At 41.6% G+C, this 27,837-nt stretch overlaps 1 protein-coding gene across 3 annotated transcripts in view; it reads right to left on the bottom strand.

The window, feature by feature from the left end:
* Window positions 1-27,837, bottom strand: part of TMEM135 (transmembrane protein 135) — a 397,425-nt gene that overhangs the window by 33,224 nt on the left and 336,364 nt on the right. For 2 of the 3 annotated variants that reach the window (XM_040489573.1, XM_040489575.1), the window contains one exon: window positions 23,827-26,658. The exons of the other annotated variant lie outside the window; for it this stretch is intronic. In XM_040489573.1, the coding sequence (XP_040345507.1) occupies window positions 26,526-26,658 (133 nt within the window). In that variant the 3' untranslated portion in view covers window positions 23,827-26,525. Of the gene's footprint in view, window positions 1-23,826; window positions 26,659-27,837 lie in introns of those variants that run through there. 3 annotated transcript variants of the gene reach the window in all.

The following is a 27,837-nucleotide window of genomic DNA, read 5'->3' as shown; positions in this document are numbered from 1 at the left end:
TGCAGTCGGGAAAGGGCATCCTCTCTGAATAGACCTCAAGTATGTCCATCAAGAATTAAGGACAAAGAAGTCCCCTGATGGGAGAGCCAGGGCCCACCAGAGATAACACCTACAGACGTGTAGGTTGAGCACTGCATAAAAAAATGCCCAGCTGAAACTCAGTTGAGGAGCTGAAATTCAGCCTGTACTCCCTTCTCTGAGCTGCTCTCTCTAGCATGAGACTACATGCACATTGGAGAAGGGCTTCACGTCTTCATTAGCCCAGAGGCACCTCCAGGTTGCCAAAGTTACACACCAGCGAGGCTGCAAACACCCAGAGGGAAGCCCTTTTCTAACGTGTACAAAATGGAGTACGTAGCCATAGAGGCTCAGGGGACACAAGAGGCAATGACTGAGGGAGATCCTTCCAGAGAACAGAACAGGGGGCTGACAGATGAGACAACCCAGGAATCTACACCTCTACGAAGGTAAGGAGTCTTCAGAAACTCTGTCCTGGAAGATCGCTCATCGTGTCAGGCCTGTGACTGTGCCACATCTCCCATTCTCTCCTTCCAACAGTGTTTATAGTGGTTCTCCTGCTGCTACTCCACCACTGCACACTGAACATGGGGGTGGGGGGAGGTGCAGAGGGGACGTGGCCCTCTAGTGTTTGCACCACTAGACAGTAGGGATGTGCATGCACTGCCCATCATCCAGAGATCCCGCAGTTCAAGCTGGTTGAGGTTTCAGGGTTGTCCCCCTTGGGAGGGGCAAGTGTGTTCTCTGTAAAGGAACAAAGGTGTTTTTGGTAACCAAATGGTGCAGTGGCTGGTGGCAGTTGCTGGCTAGATGATGACACTTCTCAGCCTCCCTTCCACTTACATGTACCCATTTGATCAAATGTCATTCAGTAATGTGTAAACAAAAGTTGCTGAGTAGGACTTAAAAAGAAGATAAGACAGTTGCAGTCGCAGGCATTTTGTCTGGTTTTATCTTTCATCCTTTCTCCTACTTCCTGCCTAGAATGCAAAGATGATGACTGGCACTCTAGCAGCTATATTTGACTAGGAGGCAATTCTAAGATAGCACATACTAAAATGGTAAAGCAGGAAGACAGAAGGGTTCCTTGCTCCCCAAAGACACTATGGAATCAACACACCCGTCCTTTAATATTAAGTACAACAAACTTTCATCTTGTTTAAGCCACTGTTCCTCCTGGTTTTTGACAATACAAGTAACAAATACACTAACAATATACAGAAGACTCCCAGATTTATAGTTGTGGTCTCTTCCATTAATTACAAAGCTGCCCTCTAGCTGTCTCAAATTCAAAGTTCTCAAAATCAAATTTATTATCACTGTATCCAACCTCATCCCCCATTGAGTTTGTTCCTCAGCTTGGGGTGTGTGGGGATGAGGAATAGAAGAGCTGGCAAGCAATGAGCCCTGGGACCCAGGAAGAGGGACATGCACAGGACTGGCTGCCTGAGAATTCAGGGAGGAAGGGCTTCCAGCCATACAGCAGGAACCTTCCTGGGCTAAGATCCCACTATAGACTCACTGCAGGCTCCGCTTGCTCCAGACTAAAGGTCTGAGGGTATATATGTCTATCATGAGTGGGGAAGGAGGGAATGAAAACCCAGTCTCAAGAGGCTCTGGGTGGTTTTTGTGGGAGTGGAAAAAGTATGGACCAGTTACTACTATTGGAAATGTCTAGTAATAGTTGATGAAGAAACAACCTTGGAAGAAATATGAAGAAACCCTATCTATCATGTAACACAGACATCAGACAGGAAATGGTCATGTTTTCAGGTTTGTTGGGCCTGAGGAAGGGCAAGGGCATATGGGCCGTGTGTGTAAGTTTGTGCAATGCAGGACCCACAGTTATTTTAAATGGAGGTGGTAAGCAGAAAGGGGAAGCAAGCTAGGGCTGCCTTTCCCGGAACGGAGTATCTAACATGTTGGAGGGGGTGACAATTTATGAAGTATCTTCCTATCTATGCACCCATGTGGGCCCCACTGAAACTTGTGAGGTCAGGAGTAAAATTGCTCTTGCTTTTTCAAGAGGAGACGGAGGCACAGAGAGGCAAAATCCCATTAAAAGGAATGCCCTTCATGGAGGCGTCACGATGCCAAGCCACAGGAGAGCCATGGGAATGCTGGTACTCTTGAAGGGAGAGGAGATAACAGAGTTACTGAGTTTAGTGTCCATCCATCAGAGGCTCTGGTGTCCCAGATGTGCACTGACCTGGCCATCCACTCCATCGCTGTTCACTGGCTCAGTCTCAAACCTGGATTTGGGCTCTCTTGCACAGCAGGCCCGCTGACCCTGGCTGTGTGACGGGGGGAGACAAGGTGAGAGGCTTGCGTGACCACAAGATGCTCTCACAGGAGAAAACTGGCACAAGTGGGGAGTGAGCGGAGGAGGGGGCATGAGGGACGAGACAGTGGGCAGAATTTAGGTAAATCGTGAATACATTCCAAGCTTTCATTCTTTTACATTTAGGCTCCACCTGATTGAACTGCAGAGCCCCAGAGATTATGCTCTAAATGTCTTCTAAAATTGGCCCACATAGCCCTGCATGTAGTTTCTGCAACATCCTGCACACGTGAACAGCTGCACCGCACCTGGCCCAGCTGGGAGCGAGAGGGAGTACAGGCCTGGGTGGCCCCGGACAGGCGACTCACCCTTCTGGGTCTCCACTTATTCCAAGTAAAATTAGCAGGAAAGAGAAACTGCTCTCTTGGGGACTTGGGGCGAACGTGCAAGCATGTGTGGGCACGCAGTCCAGCCCGGCACAGGATGACACTGATGGCGTGGGGCCGGGCCTGGGAGCTTCTGACCAGGTACCCATGCTCCTTGTTCTCTCAGCTTCCACACCGAGCTCATGAGCTCCTTTTCTCTTCCCTTCCAGATCGGCCTCTCTTCCCGTGCCAGTCTAAGAAAAGTGGAATTCTAAAGAGGTTTACAGGTTTGCAAGAGGCCTCAGCATCTGTCAGTGAAGAAGCCAGAAATCAGACCCTGGACCCCCAGCCATGGATCCGATCACTTCTTCCTTCCTTCTTTCCACACTTCTTGTATATACCTTCTGCATATCAGTCACACAGCAATAACCTGGATGGAGTGCCTGCTGGAGGTACTGAGAAAGGGAAGTCACCGGTCACCAGGTGGTCACACAGTGACAGTGACAGTGTTACGACTAAATAACCAGTCAGCTCCAGGGAGGCAGAAGAGGGTCCGTGCTGGGTTCTGCCCAGGAGAACTGGGAACCACTCTGTGCTTGCCCGGCACTCAACACAGTGGGAGAGTGAGCCATGGTTTACAGCCTGGTCCTGATGCTGGCCCCGGAAGGGGCCATCCCCATCTGTGCCTCTGGACTCCAGCTTCCCCATTCCCCCATCCCTGGCGTGTCCCCAGACATCCAGGAGGCCCCGGCTTCGATTCTTTCCCAGAACCTTTGCTGCAGGGGCTCAGAACCCAGGAAGCCTCCCTGTACCACTGGGCCCTGGGGTGCGGGGGATTCAGGGATTGGGTATTAAGCTGAGAAGTGCACACTTGCTTTCCTTTTAGTCTTAGCTACTGGATAGGGCTGCTCGGGTCTCTGGGAGAGTTTTATTCCCTTCCCTCCATGTCATTCATGAGTTTTCTTTGTAATTTTGTTTTTAACAAAATATGTAGGTTATTTTTCTCAGCTCTAATCTGTTCCCATCAAAGCTGTTGAAAATATATATATTTTTTTTTATTCTGTTATGGTAAATGTCATGAGGTGAAAATGTCATCTCAACAGCTGGCCCCAGAGTTCCTCTTAAGGCAAGAACTATTCTTGTTTGGGGAAAATACTTTGACAAGCACGTTGGGGAAGAAGATGAGACTGACAGAAACCACTGGCTGTATGGACCTACAAGAAAACGATGAGAATTTGCTCACTCTGAAAAAGAAGGGGCGGAGTATAAAGCCAAGGGAAGGGGACTGGATGGAGAGAAAGCAGGAGAATTAAGAGTAAGCCTAGGTCTAGACGGTGAAATTCCTCACAGCAGGGTGGAGTCCAGATCCCAACCCCAGAGATGGTTTTGTGCCAGGAAATTGCAAGAACAGGGATGCCTAACATTCAACTCAAAAGCGTTTCATTGCTGTGGTGTAAACCCATCCATCTCCCCAAAGAACTTCAGCAAACTGTGTCACATTCATGCACCTTTGAGCAGGATATTTTTTAAGAACTAGTTTCTTGTCTAAATCATGTCACAGAGAATGAAGTGTTTGTGAGATGCACTGCCCTTACTCCCTGGAAACCTGCAAAAATCTTTGGCTTAACTCTGGACTTCTGCAAACGAGTTGTGGTTTGAGGAGGCCCAAGTTGACGTGCTATTTCACATAAACGCTAAACAATTAAACAAGTGACTGAGGGCACTGAGCCAAGAATCTAACTGGATGTAACTGTGCACAGCAATATCAATACCCCATGCTTGCAAAGTGCTTTATTCTCAAGCATCGTCTCCTCTCACCTCACACCACCTCTAGGGGGCAGTTTAGGCAGAGCGGCTGGTCCTTATTTTAGAAGTGCAAAAGAGATGCCTCCTTTTCAGGCCCTTTTTGGCAGGGCCTTTCCCAGGGAGCTAGTAACCCTCCTACTGGGCTCCCCAGGAGTTGGAACCAGTAGGCTTGCTGAGCTATGGAAATTATAAGACCTGGAAGACCAGTATCTTAGAAGGTACAGGGGTGGAGAGGGGGCTTTGTTCAGCTTGGAGTTTGGAAACAGTGTGTCCAGTGCTTCTGTGGTTTACCAAGATGCATTCTGGTGTAGAGCTCACTGGCTCAGGCATCCCCAGTGAGCAGTGGGTCCTGATGTCGGCCCCCAGCTCCTCATAGAGGGCTCAGGAGAGCCTCCACATTCCTGAAGCCTGAACCGTGCTCCTGAGACCCACCTCATGCCCACTTCTCAGCAAGCCCCAAGTTCTGCTAATGACCTTTCTCCTCCAGCTGCTCTCTTATTCTCAGCACTAGGACTCTGGGTGGGATTTATAGGACTTACGCCTCTACTCATGCTTGTTCTCAGGGTTCACCTGAGGACCAGCTGCTTGGCCTCGGATCTGCTAAGGGTCTGAGTCCCCAAGAGGCCCTCCTGGATCAAGGCCCAGAATCTGTGAGCCAACACAGCCTCACCTCCATTTCATGCTCTGAGGCTTGGCGTGCTCTCTCAGATGTAGCCTCTTCCTGTAAGTTTTCTTAAGTGGGGGAGAGGGTATTTTAAGCTCTTTGCAGGGAGGAGTCATTTCCTGGCTGTGATCCAGGCACCGCATGGCTCACTCTACCCTGCTTCCTGGTGCTGTGGCTCTTCCTGTGTGACATATCCCCTAGAGTGTGTGTGTAGCAGGGGCGGGAATGGGGACTAAGGACCTTACGTCCTGTGCCATATAGGTCACATAAATGCCTCAAAAGCATCCTCTTGGGTTCCCTGGCTGGCTGTCAGAAGAACATGCTACTCTTGATCTCGGGGTGATGAGTTCGAGCCCCACTTTCAAGGTAGAGATTACAAAAAAATAATAAGTTAAAAATAAAAAACATCCTCTCTTCTAGAATTCTGCACACAAGATATGGTTGTTGTAGATACAGAAATACATGAATATATGAGGGTTCTAACCATTGCCCCTTTGTGACTGAGCATAAAACAGACAAACTAGGGCACCCGGGTGGCTCAGTCGGTTGAGCGTCTGACTTCGGCCCAGGTCATGATCTCACAGTTTGTGACTTCGAGCCCCGCGTCAGGCTCTGTGCTGACAGCTCAGAGCCTGGAGCCTGCTTCAGATTCTGTGTCTCCCTCTCTCTCTGCTCCTCCCCTGCTCCCACTCTATCTCTGTCTTAAAAATAAATAAAACATTAAAATTAAAAAAAAAAAAAACAGACAAATTAACCCCTCTATTTCCACGAGTCCATGCACACTTAGAACTCTGGTTTCCACATGAGAACTAACAGCTCCCAACAGCCTCTGAATGGGAAGTGGACAGTCTGGACACACTATGCCCAGAGCATGGTACCCACCGACAGCTGAGGGACAAGATGGAGGGCTACATAGCCCAGGCCCAGCAGGAAAGGAGCCTCTGCTGGGGAGGTGAACTTGAGACACAGCTCCAGAAATGGAATGGCATATGTGGCCAGGCCTGGCCCTGGGCACCCTGTTCACCTGCCTGAGCACATAAGTGTGTCCTCCTTGCAGGAGGCTACCTCCAATCTCCCGCCAACCTGCAGTGCCAGCCTTTTCTCGCAGGTCAGCTGCTATTCAGAGGAAAAGCCAGTTAATGCTGGTCATAACAGGGTGTGGCATTTCTGACAGCGGGCTAGGTGCAGGGAGGCAGGACAGCAGGAGGCTGCCTGGAGAACGCGTTTTCCCACACCACTGTAAATACCTTGTAAACACCACTGAAGGGCAGACTCTATGACTGAGGATGCTGATAGCTCACGGCGTCCCGCAGGCGCTAAGCCCTCCTATGGCCAGACAGGCTGCCTGGGAGAGAGGCCGTCACCCCGGCTGCAGGGAACAGAATAAACACAAACAAAAGGCTTGCGGAGGAGGGGAGCGTGGAGCCCCACTTGGGTGCTCAGCAGAGTGAAGACGGATATCGACTCATGGCTCGGAGAGCTGGGGTTCGGTTTATGGCCCTTTGATTCCATGGGGCAGCGCTGAACCACCATCTGGCCGGACACTGGATGTCCCCTGCACCCCTGCAGGATTCCCAAGGCTGGTCTCTGGCCAACAAGCAGAGTTATGCCTGAGACCAAGCCTAGCACAGTGAGCCGCACTCGTGGAGCGCGGGTGCCACCTGGTGGCCAGATCTGGCGTGACAGGCGCGCCCAGCGCCCGCAAGACCTACAGAACCAGCCAGGGCAACGAGGATCACCACTGCAGTGACTGTAATGATAGCAACACCTTATGAACACCACGCATCTTCCCAGCCATTCTGTACTCCGCCTTCTCTGTGGTTTGGTCAGGCTGGTCCCTCTGTCCCTACAATGATAAGGGTAACATCCACACCAAAAATAACCACAGAATGTCCACCATGGATCAGGAAATTACTTTCTGCCATGCCCTGAGCTAGGCACAAGAGTGAAAATTACCAAGCTATGGTCCCTTCCTTCAAGGGACTCCTATGCTCAGATATTTACAGTTAACCAAAATACAAGACAAAGGATGATGAGAAATTCAATAAGCTGAGCAGGCCCAGATGAGGTGGTAACTACTGAACATCAGGAGCTTAAAAGGAGGCATCACTGAGGCTGTGAAGTATGGACAAGATTTCAGCAGGTGACCAAAGGGCGGACATTCCAAGCAGAGGAACTGTCCTGGCAAAGGCAAAGACCAGCGAAAACACCCAGTAGGCCCAGGAACCAGCAAGTGTGGCCACGGAATTTTGTGGGAGGGGTGATGCACGAAGAGATGAAACTTTGAGGATAATTTGGGATTGAGTTGAGGTACGCCTTATACAGGCTAGGTGCTGGGTGTGAACATTTCTCCTGAGGGCTAAAATAAGCCACTGAAAGGTTTGAAGCAAGGGCATAACTAGGTTGATATTTAAAAGATCTGTTTTAAGAGGCAAGTGTGCAGGGAGACTGGTTAGGGAGAATGGATGTGGCATTCCACTGACAGGCGAATTCCTTCAACCTTCAACAGGCACTTGGCAGGCCTGCGGTGTGCCAGGCACTGTTTGTACAAAATGTCCTTCCCTCTTGGAGCTTACATTCTAGAGCATAATGGAGTAGGTAGGAGGCATGAACAGGAGGTGACAGGCGAGATATTGCAGAATCTGAAGCTCCATGACTTGATGGTCAGTGGTAAGAAAGATGGGAGAAAAGATTTAGTGTAAGTGACAGTAAGAAAGTAAGACCATTCAAGGCTGGACCACAGCAAGAGCAGGTTTGAGAGGGAAGGAAATCAGACTACTTTTGAATGCGATCAGGAAACAGAACACGGAGCTAAGAAGCAAAAACTCCAAAAAAGTCAACTTTACAATGACCACCGCCCCATCCCCTGAAAACTCAGAGTAGGTTTTGCAGAAATTTCTCCTGCCTTTAGAGGTGAAAACTATATTGAATCAATTGTCAAATACAAATGTCTGTAAACAGATTCATTATGTGTTTGCTGAGGGAGCATATGGATAATAGTAACTGCTAATGTTTACTGAGTGCTCAGTGGGAATGAAACACTATGCTCATTTACTGCTTCCTCCAGTTGCCATATTCCAGTCTCGTAAGTGGGCAACCAGTAGGTCCAAGTCACACAGTTAGCAGGCATCACAAGCTCCTCAAGAAGGTCTGGATCTGTTTTTTACCCTCTCCTCCAGCAGGGGCTGGGTGCAGTAGACAGTTTTCAGCCTGGTGACACATCTCCAGCCATTTTCCTATGGTGGTCAACCTGCCTGAAGCTTTATTAGAAGAAGCTTCCGGCCCTTCCTGACTGGCCACAGTTAAGAGAGGTAAGATACCAAAAAGTGAGGGAAAACAGACCTTAGAGAAATAAAGAGCTAGAGTGCTGGTAGCATGACAGGGAAAAGAAGGGTACAATTGTTCTTCTCTTGGGAAGATGAAAAAAAGGAAATGTGGGTTTCAGTGGTGATGTGAAGGTGCAAGGCTGGGCAGCAGCAGTTATTTCTGCCTTCTAGAGGCTCGGACTCTCCCTCTGGCTCTTCCAGGCCCGTGAAGAAAGCAGTTGCACAACTTCTCCAACTAGAAGGAGCCAGTCCAGGAAAGAAGCCCATCCACACAAGGTTCTGGGCCCTCCTGGGCCCGAGACTCCGGGATAAATGACACTTCAGTCTTATCTTAGATGTGGAAGAATTTAATTTATCTTTGGCAATCCTAACTTCCCGCTATTCTTACTGTCATATTGAGCAGATCACTTAATTAGTATACAAGCATTCAAAACAAGACTGAAAAAAATGCCTAATTGAGTGAAACCTTTATAGTAAGAGTAATAAAAATATATCCCTGAAGTAGCCCCCAGAAAAACTGTCACTTGACCCATATGAGGAATAAATATGGTTATATATATATATATATATATATATATATATATATATATATTTAATTAATTAGAGAGAGAGAGCATGTACGCAGAGCCCAAGGCTGGGCTCCACACAGGGCTTCGTGTGTGACTCAAACTGACAAACCGTGAGATTATGACCTGAGCCAAAATCAAGAGTTGGAAGCTTAAGCAATTGAGCTACCCAGGCGCCCCTGCTTTATGGTTTTTTTCAATTGCTTACTCTTATAATCAGGAAGTCCAGTAACCATTTGCCAAACGCTTGGTATGTTACAGAAACTCTTAGGGGCTACCTCTTAGGGACAGGTCAGTGAATGAAACAGATTTCCATCCTTGTGGGGCTTACTCTCTAGCAGGGGAAGAGAGGGAAACAATAGATTTAATAAATAATTTAGCACATTGAAGGCTGTCAGTCGTGTTAAGGATAAAAAAAAAAAAAGTAGAGGTGGACAAATGGGTCTAAGATGCAAAGATGGGGTAGGCCTCCTTGAGAAAGTAACATTTAAACAAATAAAGCACCTTGAAGAAGGTGACTTTGGCCTTCACAAAGCTACAGAAGTCCTAGTTATACCCATACTCCAGGACAAGTATCCAGTGCCTTACATTTATACTATTAAGATGGACCTCTCAAATAGGACTTCTTAGAGCAAATTTTTACTTCATTGGGTGCCTGAGTGGTTTGGTTGGAGGGTGTGTGACTCCTGATCTCACGGTCATGGGTTTGAGCTCCATGTTGTGTGTAGAGATTACTAAAATTAAAAAAAAAAAAAATCAAAACAAAACCTTTTACTTCAAAATGACCTACATCAAAAAGTAGCAGCAGTTTCACCAAAAATGTCAAGTTCTGCTCCCACAACTTATAAAACTAGGGTTATATTCCAAATAATAGCTTCATAGAATACCAAGGCCAGTGGTACATCTGTAGGTCTGAGATCACTCAGAGATATTCCCTTGGTGTTTATTAGAAATAAATCTGTGTCAAGTTCCCAGGAGGTGACAGGGCACACAGAGAATGCTCAGCCAATTTTAATGAAAGTTACCCTCCATTTTTCTAAATCTTCCACAACCACTCCCCTGGGCTCAGGCACATGGCTTTAGGAAAGCTCATGTGGCCCCTGTGAAAAGCTTACATTCAGGATCACTGATACTACCTAAGGCCTACAGTCGACTCCCAGTAACAAGAAGAATTACTCTTTTAAAATTGAGAAAGATCCTCTTCCACCCAGAATTGTCTGTAGACATGAGGCACACAATGAATGCTTCCATAAATAATAAATGTTCTGCTTCCAGTAATGGTGGGATAGATATTTCACACACACAAAAAATCCTCCAAATGAAAAAAGCCATCAAAAATGGGGAAAATATGAAAGAAACAACTTCTTGAAGGCATTACAGAGCCAATTAGAAAATGAATTAATGAGCCAGATCCATAGGTAAGACAAGCCCAGAAAGATGAGACAAGCATTTGGGGTTGCTTTCGCTGAGAAACTATGAGACAGGACAAAGCTTTGACAGCCACAGAGCTCTGTGGTAGTATAAGCTGGAATGGCCACGTTCCATAGAAGAGGTTGATCTAATAAACTTGAAGATGTGCAATCCCCTAAGCCCCACCCCCAGGTCTATAACCCGTGGAAAAGTGTGTGCAGGGCACCGAGACTCATATACAGAAATGTTAACAGTGGCATCTTTATAATAGCCCTACACGAGGAACAACTCCTGTCCGTGGTATATTCAGAATACTGTAAAAAATAAAAATAAACAAATTACAGCAACACACAACAATCTAAAGCTGAGAGAAAGAAGCCAGATACCAAAAACAAAATGAACAAAACAAAAACATCATGCATAATTCCATTCACATAAAATTCAATTCTCTAGCCAATGTAATCTCTGCCACTTGGGAATGCATGTTAAGGCAGAAGTGACTATGGTAAAAAGGACACTGGCTACGTTTGAGGTAGATAAGCTTAGTGACTGCAAGAGGGTACAATTTCAGCTTCTTGGTGCTGGCAATTTCTTGATCTTGTTGGTGACTACATAATTATTTGTTTTGTGATAAATACTGAACTCAAGTTTTTGTGGGATTGGAGGTTGTAATTTTGTATATTTCACGAGAGGTTTAAAAAAACCCGTTAACATGTTGTTGCATGTATCACTAGTTAATTCTTTTTTATTGCTGCATATATTTTATTGTATGCATATACCAAACTTCATCCTTTTACCTACTGGAAGGTATTTAGTTTGTATCTACTTTCCAGCTATTGCAAAGAAAGCGGCTCTGAACATTTACACACGTCTTTAGTATGGATATAGAATTTTGTTTCTCTTTGGTAAATACTTAGGACTGCAATGTCTGACTAAAATGACACTACATGTTTGATTTTTTTAAGAAACTAGCAAATTACTTTCCAAATAAGTTGTTCCATTTTACATTCCCATCAGCTGTAGGTAAGTGTTCAGGCTGGTCCACATCCTTGCCATCCTTAGTACACATCCTTATTATAGTCAGTCTTTTAGATTAGAGTCATTTTAGTGAGTGTGTAGTGGTAGCTCAGTCTGGTTTTAATTGGCAAGGATTATGAGCATATTTTCATGTGCTAATTTGCCATCCATGTATCCAACTCTACTGCCTACTTAAAAAATCAAATTGTTTACTTGCTACTGAGTTTTAAGCACTTTGAATGTGTTATTCCATGGTCTTCTAACCTCCACTGTTTCTGCTAAGTCAGTTTACAACCTTATTAGGGTTCCCTTGTTAAATGGTGCATCTTTTCTCTTGCTGCTTTTAATTTTTTTATTGTCTTTAATTTTCAGCATTTTTACTGTGATGTGTCTATTTGCAGATCTCTTTTGAGTTTATCCAACTAGGAGTTCACTGAACCTCCTGGATGTAGGTTATAGTTTTCCAATAAATTTGGAAAGTTTTTAGCCACTATTTCTTTGAATATCTCTTCTCTCTCTTCTCCTCCTGATACTCCCATTATGTATATATCAGGGCATTGAAGGTGCCCATCTTCCTCAAGGTTCTGTTTATCATTCTTTTTCCTTTCTGTATTCTTTGGCTTGCACAACCTCTGTTGATCTATTTTGAGGTTCACTTAAGTCTTTCTCCCATCAGTTCAAATCCATTGTTGAGTTTCTCCATTGAATTTTTTATTTCAGTTATCCTACTTGTCATCTCTAGAATTTCCGTTTGGTTCTTTTTAAACATTCAACCTCTTTATGATATTTTCTATTTGATGCTATATTTTCATCATACCTTCCTTTACTTGTTTTAATCAAGCTTTCCTTTACTGTGAACTTACTTGTAATGACTGCTTTGAAATATATTCCCATTAAATCTCACATCTGATTACTCTCACAAGTAGATTCTGTTGCCCATTTCTTTTCCCTGGGTATACTTCCCTGTTTCCTTGCATGCTTAATAAATTTTCATTGGAAACTGAACATTTTAGATACCTTGTAGCAACTCTGGGTTGGAGGTCTCCCCACCCCCAAGACATATTGTTCTTACTTACTTATTTGTCTAATGACTGGTTGAACTATTTTAGTGAAGTCTATTTCTCTCTCAGCCTCTGTGGTTGCTCCTGGGGGAGTGGGGGCTCATATAGCTTTGGGTAGCCTTAGTGAACCTGAGATGACAGTAGTAATGGTAAGGTTCCCTTCCATTTTTCCTTGACTGTGGAGTTGGGAGTAGAGAATGGCAAGCTTCTTTTGGAATGACACTTTTACTCTTGGAGCTGAGAGCTCAGTGGAGGTGGGGAAGGGCAGTAGCCTGAGGTCCTCTTGGCTTGCTTTTCACAAGATGGAGAAAAGGCTGTCAGGGCCCCAGTATTCTCCGTGTGCTGCATTCAAGGGAGAGCCCTCACTCCATGATGAGGGTTGGATAGAAGAAGAGAGTTCTCACCTCTCAACTGCACTTGCCAGGGACTTCACCTCAGCATTAGTCAGCTGGGGACAGGATGAGAACCACTGAAGTCCTGCAACTCCTGAAAGAAAGCCTTCTTGCTAGCAGCTGGGTAGTGAGAGAGACCTATATTCTTGGCTGCAGCAGTATGGAGTGGAGTCTCCACAAAGCTGAGCTGGGAGGGAAGTGGGGAGGACATTGGTTCAAATACAACAGACTTTTTTTTTTTTTTTTTTTTTTTTTACTGAAAGTAAGATTCACCTTTCTTACTCAAAGTAAAATTCATCTTCCTTATTAAATTTTCATAGAATTTCTTGAAGAAATGGTTCTTCATTTGCTGTTTGTTCTTTGGGCCATTTCTAGAGGCTTTAAATGAGTGAATTTTAGCAATAATTTTCACCAGTTTCACTGGAGAGTGAGTCAGCAGAGCTGTTCATGCTGTTATGCCAGAAGTCATCTCCCTACTGAGTTTTACAGAGTTCTTCATATATTTGGATAAAGCCCTTTAATAACTGTGATTTGCAAACATTTTCTCCTAGTATGTCAACTGTGTTTACATCTCCTTCAAAGTGTCTTTTGAAGAGCCAGTTTTCTATTTTGTTTGTTTTTGTGTTTGCTTTTGCATATGGCTACCCAAATGGTTCGGCACACGTGCTGAAAAGATTATCCTTTCCCCACTGAATTACCATGACATCTTTGTTAAAAATCAGTTAACCAAAAATATCTAGGTTGATTTCTGGACTTTGCATTATGTTTGACTGATCTATTTGCCCATCTTTGTATCAGTACATAGAATATTTTGCTTTTGGTAGCTTTATAATGTCTTAAAACCAGATAGTGTAGGTCCCCTTTGTTCTTTTTTGAAGTAGTTTTGGCCATTTTATATATTTTGCACTTCTATATACATTTTAGAATCAGCTTACAAAATTTATCAATTCTAATAGTTTTTTATAGGTTTCTTAAGATTTTCTACATAAATGAGCATGTTGTCTGCCACTGAAGACAGTATTTTACTTACTGTTTTCTAATTTGGCTTATTTTTCAAGTCTTACTGCAATGGCTAGAACTTCCAGCACAATGACATACGTGTCATGTTGATATTAGAGGGAAAGTATTAATTAATTCATAATTAGGCATGATGTTAACCATAGGTTTTTTTTTTTTTTTCTGGTGGGTGCCCTTTTTTAGAAAATTCCTTTCTATTCCTAGTTTGAAGAGATTCTCCCCTATTCCCAGTTTGCTGAGAGTTATGAGGAGGAGATGGTGAAATTTGTCAAACGCTTTTTCAGTTCTCTTGAGATGATCACATTTTTTTTTCTTTTTTAGCAGACTAGTATGATAAATGACACTGATTGATTTCCCATGTTTGCATTCTTGGGGTAAATTTCACTTGGTCATAATGTGTTCTCTTCTTTATTCACTTTCCTAAAATTTCGTTAAAATTTTTTGTCTACATGTTCAGAAGGATGTTGGGCTTTGGTTGTCTTGTCATTTCCTCGCCTGTTTTTGTTATTAGGAAAATGTTGGCCTCATAGAATCAGATGTTAAGTGTTCTCTCTTTAACTTTCTGAAAAAGTGTGTATAGAATTGGTTATGTCTTCCTTAGATGTTTGGTGGAACTCACCAAGGAACTGAGCCGATCCTAGAGTTTTGCTCGTGGGAAGGCTTTTAACTAAAAATTCTATTTAAAAGACTGCCAGCACTATTCAAATTATCCAGTTCTTCTTGCAGAAGCTTTGTTAGTTTGTATCTTTCAAGGAATTTGTCCAGTGACTCTAAATTGTCAAATTTATTAGCACAAAGTTGTTTATAATACTCACAATTTCTGAAAAATCTGTAGTGATGTCATCCCTCTCATTCCTAATAGTCCTGTGCTGACCTTTTATTTTTTCCAACCCGGCTAAAGGCTTACCATTGCTATTAATTTTTCTCAAAGAAACAGCTTTTAATTTTTCTCTTATTTTTCCATTTTTATTTTGATTTCTGATCTTACTACTTCATTTTTTTAATTTAATTTGCTCTTTTTCTGGTTCCTTAAGGTAGAAGTTGAGATCACTGATTTGAGAATCTTCTATATAATACAGGCAACTAGTGTTATAAATTTTCCTCTAAGTATTGCCTTATCTATCTAATAAATGTCAATATATTGTGTTCTCATCTTCATTCAGGTCAAACATTTCTAAACTACTTTTATTTCTTCATCATAAGCATTTTGTTTACTTTCCAAATATTTGGAGATTTTCCAAATATCTGCTATTGATTTTTTAGTTTTTCTTTTGCCAGAGAATATACTTTGTATGATTTGAACCCTTTATTTATTGTGACTTGCTTTATGGTCCAGAATATGGTCTCTGTAGGAAATATTCTCAACACACATGAAAAAAAATATATATATATATAGTGTTGTTGGGTGATCTATAAAGATCAGTTATGATGGCTGACAGTGTTTTTCAATTTTCTAAATAGTTGTGGATGTTGTCTATGTTTCTTATCAATTATTGAAGGTGTTGAAATATCCAACTATATTTATGGGATGGTTCTTTCTCCAGGTAGATCTATCAGACTTTTCTTCATCTAGAAGTTCTGTTATTATGCACATACTTAGGATTGTAATTTCCTCTTATTGAACTGACACCTTTATCATAAATCACCATCATAATCCTTAATCTTGGTAATATTCTCAAGCTCTGAAATCTACTTTGCTAGTGCTATAGTATATCTGCTTTCTTTAGGTTATTATATATATATATATTATATATATTTATTTATATATATATTATATATATTTATTTATATATATAATATATATATTACATATATTTATTTATATATATATTATATATATATATATATATATATATATATTACATACCTTTAACTTACCAGTTTTCCTTCAATATTATACAACTTCATGTATAGAATTCTATACTATGGTAATCCTTCCATCTTCCCCTCCTTAAACTTTTGTGTAATTATTACATTTTACTTTGACATTTTGCTATATTTGCTTTCAGCATTATCTTTTAAAGAGATTTAAAAAAAAACTTTCCTTTTTACATGTTAATCATATTTTCACTGGTATTATTTCATATCTGATTTTTTAAAACATTTCTTGAACAGTGAGAAATGTAATACTGTACACCTGAAACTAATATAACACTGTATGTTAATTGTACTTGAAGAAAAAATAAATACAACATTTCTTGTAATGTAGGTGTGCTGGTGATATATTCATTTTTTGGATGTTTGAAACATTATTTTGCCTCTGTTGTCTGAAAGATATTTTCACTGCATATAGAAGTCTAGGTTGACAGGTTTGTCTGTTCTTTTTACTAATGATATTTGCTCCACTGTCTTCTGTCTTCCATTATTTACAATGAGAAATTTCCTGTCATTTTTATCTGAAATCCTCTGTATGTGCCATTTCTTTTCCCCCTCCTTTACATGCTATAGAAGATTTCCTTTTTATCACTGGTTTAAAGCAATTTGATTAAGACGAGCTCTGACGTGACTCTTCCTGCTTCTTGTCCCTGGAATTCAGTAAGCTTCCTGGATCTGTAGGTTTCTAATTTTCATCTAATTTTAAAAGGTGGCCATCATGTCCTCAAATGACTTGAGTGAAAATGAAAACACAAAACATTTTTCTGTACCTCTCTCCTCCTCACACCTATCTTGTGTCCCTTGAAGACACTCCATTATATGTACATCAGGCTGCCTGAAGGTGACCCACAGGTCACTGAAGTTCTTTGGTCCACTTTTTTTTTTTCAGTAATGAATGTTTCACTCTAAAGTTTTGGATAGTTTCTGCTGCTAGGTCTTCAATTTCCATAATCTTTTCTTTTGCATCTAATCTACTATTAATCACACTCAGGTTTTTGTTTTCCTCAGACAATTTATTTTTCATCTCTTACAAGTTATTTTCTGGTCCTTTTTGTTTTTTTTTTTAAGTTTGTTTATTTATTTTGACAAAGAGAGGGAGGGAGAGAATCCCAAGCAGGCTCTGCACTGTCAGCACAGAACCCGATGGGGGGCTAGAACTCATGAACCATGAGATTATGCCCTGAGCCAAAATCAAGAGTGGAACGCTTAACTGACTGAGCCACCCAGGCACCCCTCTGGTCCTTTTTATATCTTGCATGTCTCTACTTAACATGCTCATCCTTCTCTCTTCTTCCTAACTACCACCTTCTTAAGGATATGACATACAGTTACAATACTCTTTTGTACTCATAGTAATTCTACTATTTGTGTCGTTCTGGGTCTGGTGTTTTGTTGTGTGTGTGTGTGTGTGTGTGTGTGTGTGTGTGTGTGTGTGTGTTTTCCCCTTTTCTTATGGGTTGTATTTTCTGGCACTTTGCAGGCCTAGCAATTTTATTAGATGCCAAACATTTGGAATTTTACCTTGTTCTATGCTCAGTACATGTTTGTATTCCTATGTTCTTGTACTTTAGTCTAGGAAAGAGTTACTTAGAAACTGTTTGACACTTTTGAGCCTTTAGTCCATGGCTAATTTTGCTCTCCTACTGAAGCGACACTTTTGACTCTCCGATCTGGTGCCCTTTGAATTACAAAATTTTCCACTCTGGCTAGCAGGAAGGCAAACTATTCATTGCCTTGTGCAGACTTCAGTGATTGGCCTCTCTGCTCCTTTCAGAGGAGGCTGGTTCTTTCTCCAGCCTCAGGAGCTTCCTTCCAAGCATACAGAAGTACTCAGCTTCAGTCCCAAGGGGGACCCCTTTTAAAACTCTCTGCTTCCTCTCTGTGCAGCTTGCTCCTCTCTTGTACCCCGCCTTATCAACGTCACCCATTTTGGCCTCTCTGGACTCCCAGGTCTGTTTCTTCACCTCAGGAAGACCTCTGGGCACCGTGTGGTGCTCCCTTCCTGAGTTGTAACCTGGAATCTCTCTCTGGATACTAGCTGAGGTGATCACAGGAGTCAACTCATTGATTTTCCTTCCTTCAGGGATCACCACCCTGCAGCGCTTGATGTCCAGTGTCTGAAAACTGTTGTTTTATATACATATTATCAGGATTTTTTGGTATGTTTTGTTTTGTTTTTTCAAGTGAGAAGGTAATTCCAGTTCTTGTTCTTCTATCTGAGCTGCAAGTAAATGTCAAAATCATTTTTGGAGGCATGATTTTTATTACAATTTTATACGATGATTTTTAAAAGAGGGGAGTAAAGATGCCACTTCTTGGCAAGGACTGTTATATTCTGAGAGAAAAGAAAAAGAAAAAAAAAATTAAAACTTTCAACTCTTGGAGATCTGAGCTCCAATTCAGGGAATGCCACCATGGGCAAATCATCAGCCTCTCTGATTCCCAGTTCTCTCATTGGTAAAACAGAACCAATAATATCTACCTCCTAGGCTCTAAGGTTTGAATGTGATATAAACGACCTACCCTCTATCACAGGTACCTCATGCATTTCATTCCCCTTCCTTTCCTCCTAAAAGTATCCAAAGAAGCTATTTGTTAAGGGCCCTGCCTATATTGTTAAGAGTGATCCCAAGCCTTTCTCTCTCAAATATTTAAGATCCTCTCTGTTATAGGGAAAAAATAACCCTAATACACGATTGAAAAGCCAGACATGAAGTGTAATTCTAGGAAAACTGCCTGTGAATTTTTACACTGTGAAAATGAATGGGAAGGAAGAGACTTGTGTCCTGCCCTGTCTACTTCTGGTTTAGATTTGGCAGTTTTTAAAGTGGGGAACAATCCAGAATTCCAGCTCTGTCAGGAAAAAGCAAACAAATGAAACAGATGACAAATCATTTCTCTAAGACCTGAAGCCAAACTGGCTCTAATAGCTGCTGGAATGGTAGTAGGAGCCAATTTCCTGGAGTATTTACAAAATCATTTATAAAGATAATGTTTTCCAGACTTTTACATGGATGGCTCAGGGTAGGTTTTCAGTCTGCAGACTCCACAAAGTTAGCATGTATTCGGTTGCTGAGACCACCACTTCCCACCCTAACACTCCACCCCACCCCTCAATACAAAGGCCTGGTTTAGGCACAGACATGAGGGGATAAGCTGTGATCTTTGCCCTTCACATATACACACGATCTTGTAAAGGAGCAACAGGTGAGCACACAGCTAATGAGACTCAAATGGAATGGGCTTTGTGGGAAGAATTAGCAAACTGCTTCAGGAAGACAGAGATAAACGATCAGCAAAACCTTCCAAGAGGTGACCGAATATTTCAGGACACATGCAGAAGTGGAGGAGGGGAGGAAAGCAGAGCACATTCTAAATCAAGGGAGGAGAGTATACAATGGGAAGTGAATCTGAGGTCTGATCTATATAGGATTGGAATGTGTCGATGAGAAATGTTTTTAGCTGGACATAACAGAATCCTTGACTAAGAGAGCCTTAAGTGATGGAGGTTTGTTTTCTCAATTCTCAGAGTTATGTGGTTACTGGCGTTGGTTCAGTGGCAGAAGAATGTCATCTGGGAGGCAGGTTCCTTCCATTTTTCTGCTCTGACATCTTTAACATAATGGTTTTTCATCTTTGTACTCTTCACCTCGTTATCTGCAAGGTTGTTGCCACAGATCCATATCTCATTAACTAGTTTTCTGAACCAGAGAAAAAGGAGAGCTAAAAAAGCTGTCCTTTAATCAGGGAGGGAAAATTTTCCCAAGAGCTTCCCAGATTTCCCATTACATCTTACTGGCCCAAACTGGATCACATGAGCAGCTTCAGCAAAAAGGAAGGAAAAATATCTGGACAAGAAGAAAGGAGTGACATATGAAACACCTAGAAAAAGCATGATCCATCACCTCAGCTGGGCATACTGCTGTCTTAAAATCAGTGCTCCATCAGCAAGGAAGAAGGATTAAACAGCCACTAGGTGAGCAATTAGCGACGGCTTGCAATCCATTTTTGAAATTTAATTCGAGTTATATGAGGAGTTCTAGTGGGGGAATAAAAATGCCCATATGATTTATTTATACCTCTAGTTTTGTAGATTTATCCATCCTGCCTCTTTAGGTCTTTTTTATTTTTTATGTTTATTCATTAAAAAAAATTTTAATGTCTATCTATTTTTGAGAGAGACAGAGAGTGAGTAGGTGGGAGAGGGGCAGAGAGGGAGACAGAATCCAAAGTAGGCTCCAGGCTCCAGGCTCTGAGCTGTCAGCACAAAACCTGATGTAGGGCTTGAACTTACGAACTGTGAGATCATGACGTGAGCTGCAGTTTGGATGCTCAACTGACTGAGCCACTCAGGCACCCCTATGTTTATTCACTTTTGACAGAGACAGAGACAGCGTGTGAATAGGAGAGGGACAGAAAGAGAGGGAGACAAAGAATCTGAAGCAGGCTCCAGGCTCTGAGCTGTCAGCACAGAGCCTGATGCGGGGCTTGAACCCATGAACTGTGAAATCATGACCTGAGGGGAAGTCCCATGCTTAACCAAATGAGCTACCCAGGTGCCCCCTGCCTACTTAAGGTCTTAAGGAAACCCAAATTCCTGAGAATGATATGTTTTAAAATCTGCAGACTCAGATTTAGATGCAACTGAATTTCTTCCTGTAGTTTTGCAGATTTTACCTAACACACAAATTACAGTTCAAAAGGAGGAATTTTAAAACTTTATTCATATAAAACCTCTCTTAATACATTGAACACATTTTCAAATTACTGTGGAAACAACTGCTGTCAGTCTTAAGCATTACAAGGCCATTCAATCAAGTCATGCCACCAACATTGAATACTTTGAGGAAGCAAAGCACCTTGTTAGTCAATACCTAGTTTGACCACTGGCCTCCAGTCAGGTTCATACACATGTATATATGTATATACATATATACATATACATATACATATACATATACATATACATATACATATACATATACACATATATATATGTATATACCTACACACACTCACACACACACATATATATAAAATGCTTGCAGACATGGCCCCTACACTAATAATTCAGAGAAAAATCCCCATTCCTTCTCTTTCATAGACTGTGTCTCTTCACTGTGCCAAGTCTGGTAGTATACACCTGTCTCATGTGTCACTGGAATATGACTCTAGATATTCCCATTTTGAATGAATCCCTCTCTGACTCACTTCTGAGGGGAGAGGAGAGGAAGAAAAGCTATCTCTTTTTCTAACACATTCCACAATATTCCTGCAGGCTCTTCTTTGACCGATGCTTAAGTCTCACCTTCAGTTCTCTCAGAAACAAAAAGGAAAATAAGAACTTTCTTTTTCCTTCTAGAGAACTCAAACTGAAGAAATAAATGTCAAAGATGTGGTAGGACAGCACAGTGCTTGGAAGGTAAGAAATAGGGAAGAGGGGAGACTGAAACGTATGTGTGCATTTTCCTCTCACCCACTCCTTTTGGCACCCCACCCCATAATGACCAATGACAGGAATACTTCATGCTTTAAACTTTTATGGGCCTTTGGCACCAATCCATCCCAGTAACCACAGCATCCTCTTGTGTGACCAAAACAATCTGAAAAGAAAATTCACTTGAGGGGTTGACTGATGACTGAGTCAAGTTTAACAGACACTGGGGAAGCAGGCACCAGAAACTGCCTGGTCCAAATTAAGGGACAGAGGAAAGTAATACTCCTGGATGATTTCAGCCATTATAGGCCCACAGGTCCACTTGTGGAAGGCTGGATCTCCCCAGCCACACAGAGCTGCTGACACTTGTATGTTGTGTGCCAAGACCAGGAAACATCCTATTACCCACAGCTTGGGGTTTTCTTACAAGATTAGAATGTTATGCTTTAGGGTGGGGGCAGGGGAGGTGGGCACTAAACTGAACAAAAAACTGAACAGGCAAAGTGCAGGGGCTTGTGAACTGGAGAAAAAGTACAAATTGCACCTGACATCCTGATGCCTCTGCTGTGGACCAGATGAAGTGTGTATGTGTGGTGTGGTGTGGTGTGTGTGTGTGTGTGTGTGTGTGTGTGCGCGCGCGCTATTACAAGGATTTGCAGGTTTGCAAGGACAAAGGATAAAGCCCAATACATGATTTCACTTAGGACACATCTGGAGGAATGAGAGGTGGAAAGAAAATGGAGAAAGCAATAGGAAATAGGAAATAAATTCTTGCTTCTTCCATGTAGCCACAGCAAGTCAGGTGATGTCACAGGGTTGTTGAGAACACAAGGACTGTCTTGAATTTAAAGGCCCCACATTCAAAGAAGCACCTCTTTCCACACATGTACAATTATCCTCCATACGTTCTGCCCAAGAAATGCAGAGCTATATCAAAAGTCACTGTCCCTGAAAATGGTTATTCCATTTTTATGATCCCATTACAGCCTCCCCACCTTCCCAGCTGCCACCAAAGGGAGCAAGAGAGTGTTCACATTCAAGGAGATAGTGGAATGTAACACCAGTTGGCAGAAAAAAGGCAAGAGGCTTGGGGATGAGCGGGGTGGGGGTGGGGGGGGGGGCGGGCAACACAAGGTCAGCCAGAAAGATTCCAAGGCTGGGAAGGAGGAGAGAGGAGAGAGCTGGGGCAGAGGTGAAGGAGAGAGAGGCCACGTCACAGAGTAAGAGAGCATTACCAGATATTAACTCTTTCTCCCAGTTAAGTCACTCATTTTTCCCTCATGTAAAGTAGCACACATCTTATTCCCCACAGCTGGAAGCTTAAGGCTATGCACTGCCCTGCTGCACTCCCAGGGCTGGTACATCATGGCCAAGTTCCTGCCCCTTCTCCACTTCCAGAAATCACACACCAGTGTCAGTCTCATGTCTTTGTCGTTACCCTTTTCACAACCATAGTGCAATAGCAAAGTCACCTGAGGCTACAGATGAAACAGAAGCACAGCCTCAGTCCTGGGGTCCCCATATCACAGGCTTGAGGGAAGAATCATAACCCCGGGATCTATGTCCACACCCCTGATCTCAGTCCCAGACACCCCCTTCCTCACCAATTCGACAAGAAAGAAGTGCAGAGCTAGCTAAGGCACCGACAGGAAAGGAGCTGTGAAAAGGAGGGTGCAGGCTTGAGGCAACTATAAGAACAGTCTCCTGGGCATCCACAAATAACTAATCTTATTTATTATTCATCACAGTTTCAACCCAGCCCTAAAGGAAACACTCATTTCTTACTCTTTTTCCTGTATGTTTTTCTTGGTCGTTCATTTTCAGTTATCCAAGTTCACCCCATGAAACTGAATACCAGGCTGATAAGCAGCAACAAGTGAAGGTGTTAGGGAAGATGACGTTTTTCAGATATCTTAACAATTCAGAAACGAATACTTTTGTAAAAAAAACCATCCATGTAAGAATGATCTTGTTGCTCTGTCAAACTACCTTTTTGAAAGTTTATTTATTTATTTGAGACAGAGACAGTACGGACATGGAACGGGCAGAGATAGAGAGAGAGACACACACACACACAGAGGGTCAGGCTCTGCACTGGCAGCCCCTGATGCGGGGCTTAACTCACAAAACCGTGAGATCATGACCTGAACTGAAACCAAGAGTTGGACACTTAACTGACTGACTCACCTTCTGTAGATCTACTTTCTGTCTTTACAGTACAGATAAATCACAGAAAGAATTCAAGGACTATAAGGGCGTGGCGGCGTCTCTGATTCAAGGCAGTAAGAACACCAGGCCAATGGTCCCAGTGGGCCCGCCCCTCTGGCACTGCTGAGAGGCTTCTTGATCACCACAGTGAGGGGGATGTGACCTAAGACAATGGACGAAGCTCTTTGTGGGAAAAGGAAATCGATTTTCATTAACTATACACTGGCAGGGGACTCAGAAACTTGGGACTGTGATACCATACAAGCAGAATACAATTTTGTCAGTATTAACAACTAAATCAAATGTCAGCCTGAGCACAGTCCACAAGGAGACGAATGCTCAAGCTCAACAAAGAAAATACTAGGACAGCTGACCAATTTGGGTTTAATCACACAAGACATGTTCAATATAGAAAAAAGCAAATTATAAAATCGGAGAGCAAAGAATAAAAAGATACAATTCTAAATAAAGTAACAACTGACTAAACTTCAGATGAGTACCAACAATAAACTACATATCAGCCAAGTGACAACCATGTGCACAGACCAAGAAAAAAGTTACCAAAGTGACCACAGAATTTATGAAACGGCATAACCGAACCAAAGGTTTTATTCCAGAAATGAGTAATAAAATGGTCTAAAACTATCTGACGAAACATTGGCAAGGCTTGAACAAATCGGAGACAATTTGTTATCTTGCAACCTCAGTCTTTACTGGGTTGGTACAAACCCTAGGATTTTATGACACAGGAAATAGCAGTGAAACAACCACACTACTACAAATACGCCGATGCACTGTTTTGCAGTCTACACATTAATGTTCGCTGTAACCAGTTCTGGTGGAAACTTAACATAGGCACAATTTCCTTAGTGTATAAATGGACTAAAAAAACCATCTATTTGACTTTATTTATGGTGTCACATGGTTTATTGATACCTGATTGGTTAGAGGTAGAGAGATATCATTTTGATTGTCTTCAGGAGCACAGACACAGTGTCTGTTTTCTCAAACAGCTACACTGTGCAGTCTGCCTCAATGAAATCAAATTGGATTTCTCTTTTCACCCCTGAAAATTCATTAATTATTCACTAAAGCTATACATTCATTATCATGTTCTGCTTCATGACGGTTATTTCATTTTACATTTTATATTAAAAAATGACTATAGCTTGAAAAAAAAGGAAATCATAGAAATGCACCTTTTGACAGTAAGATTTTACTAAACAATCTCATCCAATTTCAGTAGGATTTGCCTTTCAACATCATAGCCTTTTTAATGTTCATGAAAACAGCAACGTATGAATTAAAATGTTTTTCTTTTAAACTGACAGGAAAAATATTATAAACATAATTTCTAAATAAAGAAAATGAGGTACAGGAAGCAGTGCTTTCTTCACTGCTATAATACTTCATTTTTAAAATTAAACACAGTACCAATCATCATTTTGATTCCAGGAATAAAAACTGAAAACTTATTAAGCAATTTTGAAGTCTGAAACCAAAATGATTCCTTAACAGTATTGCCTAATAGACAAGTCAATTCTAAAAAATTAATCACAATGCAAAATTTTGACCTCATTAAAGTGGCTCTGTTACCACAGTATCAGAGTCTGTCTTTTTGTTGGGTTTCAATTTGCCATAACAACTGAGGACAGGATTACACGTGAACAGAAATATACAGGGCTTGGTGAAATTGAATATGGCAGATTAAGCATTTTAAAAGTCTGGGTTATAATTCTTGTTGCAACACAAGTTCTACTGCATAATTAATTTACAACGGCCCAAAACTTTTCAGCAACAAAATGATATTAAAAAAATATACCATTATCCCTATATGTTGCATTAACTATAGACATCATAACCACTTAAGCCTTTTATTAAGTTAGAAAAGTATGACTTTTCCCTGAAAAACTCTGAAGAGTAATCATATTTCAATCAGAGCTGTCCCGAACTAACTCATAATCAACACTTACTACATTTTGTCACTTGTTTGTTCTAACAGGAATAAAAACAGTAAGTTTTTGAAAAGAGGCTGGAGAACCTGAATCCCATAGTGATGAAATGGACTTTTTAACAACTACTGGATTTTTATATTGTTTGTAGCTGTAAAATATCCACTGTAAAGGTGGGATGGTGGAGAGGGAACAAACTGACAAATTTGCCCAAACTACTTTTGATCCCTTCTAAGTCAGCGATGGCAGACAAACCGAGCTATGAAGAATTCAGTCCTTATAAATGCAAACAAACACCGTACACCTTCACGAAGTTTAAAAGCAACTTCATTTGCTTTTAAATATTCAAGTGTAATGCTTCTGTAAAAGATTAAAACATACATTTCAGCTTTATCAGATATGTCAAATTCCATTTGCTCCTAACCTGCCATTAGTACATAGGCTCACTGGGATGCCAGACAGCCCGACTGACCATGAAGAGAGATGAAGGTATCAGTGGAAGGGGAGCATGGATACAACGGCATTTATCCGAACAGCACAAGACCCGTCTTCGCATCCCTGAAGTGAGAATGGCCACTTTCTTCAATTAAATTTCTTCACACTAAAGCAGCATTGTCTGGGAAGAGTTACTTCAGTTCCATAATATTTCACTACTATAGTTACCAATTCAAAAGTTAAAAAAAAAACACAGACCAAATCCATGTACCCGTGATCCTTTGTATCCTAAAACATAGAAATATTCTTAGTTTTAACCAAGAATTATACTGGAATGAACTAAAAACATCTTTTAAAGTAATTTTAAGTATACTCTTATTTGTTACTACATTTCTACGTAGATTATTTAAGATTGCTTGTAGACATAATTTAATCAATAATATATCATAATGTCAACCACTACAAGTGACCCAGAATCAGATTCTGGCTACAGAGGGCGCTTAATTATTAAGCAACACCTTCCTAAAAAGCTTCTGTACTTCTGACTGGTAAGAAAAACTAACAAGAAAAGAGTATCTCTCATTGAAATAACACTGAAGTTCAAGCTCAAGACTCCTTCTTTGTGTTTCAACATAGTTAACTCTTCAGGATAAAATAATGAAACATTAAGTCACATTAATAAATTACAGTCATCTTCAAGAAAACTCGATGGGCAACTCTGGTGTTACAGTTGTATATCTTGGATCCAACCTAGGGATAAAATCCTGAAAGTGTTTAGATGCACCAGTACCAAAAACATCAAGGACTTTTCGGTTCATGACAGCAAATCTGCAAAACAGAGGACACAGTGAACAAGTATTTAATGAAGTTTATAAAATAAGATGATTCACTTGACCTATCTTTCATGGAGTGGGAAAACAGAAAAGATTGACGTGATGAAGAACTCAATGGCAGATTCAAAGTGGCAGAGTCACTTTGGTACTCTACCTCAAGATTCACTGTCTCATATTTTGTTTAAAGAGATCAGAATCCCTAGACCCGAAACCCCAGAAACCACCATTGTTATTTCAAACCCCTCTCAAGTTCTTTCCACCAGATTGCGTCAAACAGAAAAACAGATACATGACAATTTTTCTGATGAATGAAATCACAGGATATCAACAATAAAAGAGCTTAATATTTGCCAATGAGGCAAAGGTACTGAATGTAATTTCTTTCATAATTGACATTTTGATGTCTCACAATCCACAGAAAATACATCCGAATGTGTAAGTATTTAACAATTAAAGGGAAAACAGCATATAGGTTTTTAAATTTCTAATAGACATGATGAAGTAAAAGCATACCCTCATTTTATCCATCACTTAATTTAAAAGGTAAAATAATTTTTTTTACTTTTACTTTTATTTTTTATTTTTTAAAATTTACATCCAAATTAGGTAGCATATAGTGAAACGATTTCAGGAGTAGACTCCTTAATGCCCCTTACCCATTTAGCCTATCCCCCCTCCCACAACCCCTCCAGCAACCCTCAGTTTGTTCTCCATATTTATGAGCCTCTTCTGTTTTGTCCCCCTCCCTGTTTCTATATTCTTTTTGCTTCCCTTCCCTTGTGTTCATCTGTTTTGTCTCTTAAACAGATGCAGAGAAAGAGGATCTCTTTTGCATTGTTGGTTGGGAATGCAAGCTGGTGCAGCCCCTCTGGAAAACAGTATGGAGGTTCCTCAAAAAACTAAAAATAGAACCACCGTAAGACACAGCAATTGCACTACTAGGCATTTATCCACGGGATACACGTGTGCTGTTTCAAAGGGACACATGCACCCCCATGTTTATAGCAGCACTATCAACAATAGGCAAAGTATGGAAAGAGCCCAAATGTCCATCAATGGATGAATGGATAAAGAAGATGTCATACACACACACACACACACACACACACACACACACACACACACAATGGAGTATTACTCGCCACTCAAAAAGAATAAAATCTTGCCATTTCCA

Source organism: Herpailurus yagouaroundi, unplaced genomic scaffold (assembly GCF_014898765.1).
Source record: "Herpailurus yagouaroundi ecotype Mexico unplaced genomic scaffold, PumYag 180, whole genome shotgun sequence".
Classification (NCBI taxonomy): Eukaryota; Metazoa; Chordata; class Mammalia; order Carnivora; family Felidae; genus Herpailurus; species Herpailurus yagouaroundi.
Note: the sequence above shows the minus strand (reverse complement) of the source record. Positions and strands in the feature narration are given on the sequence as shown.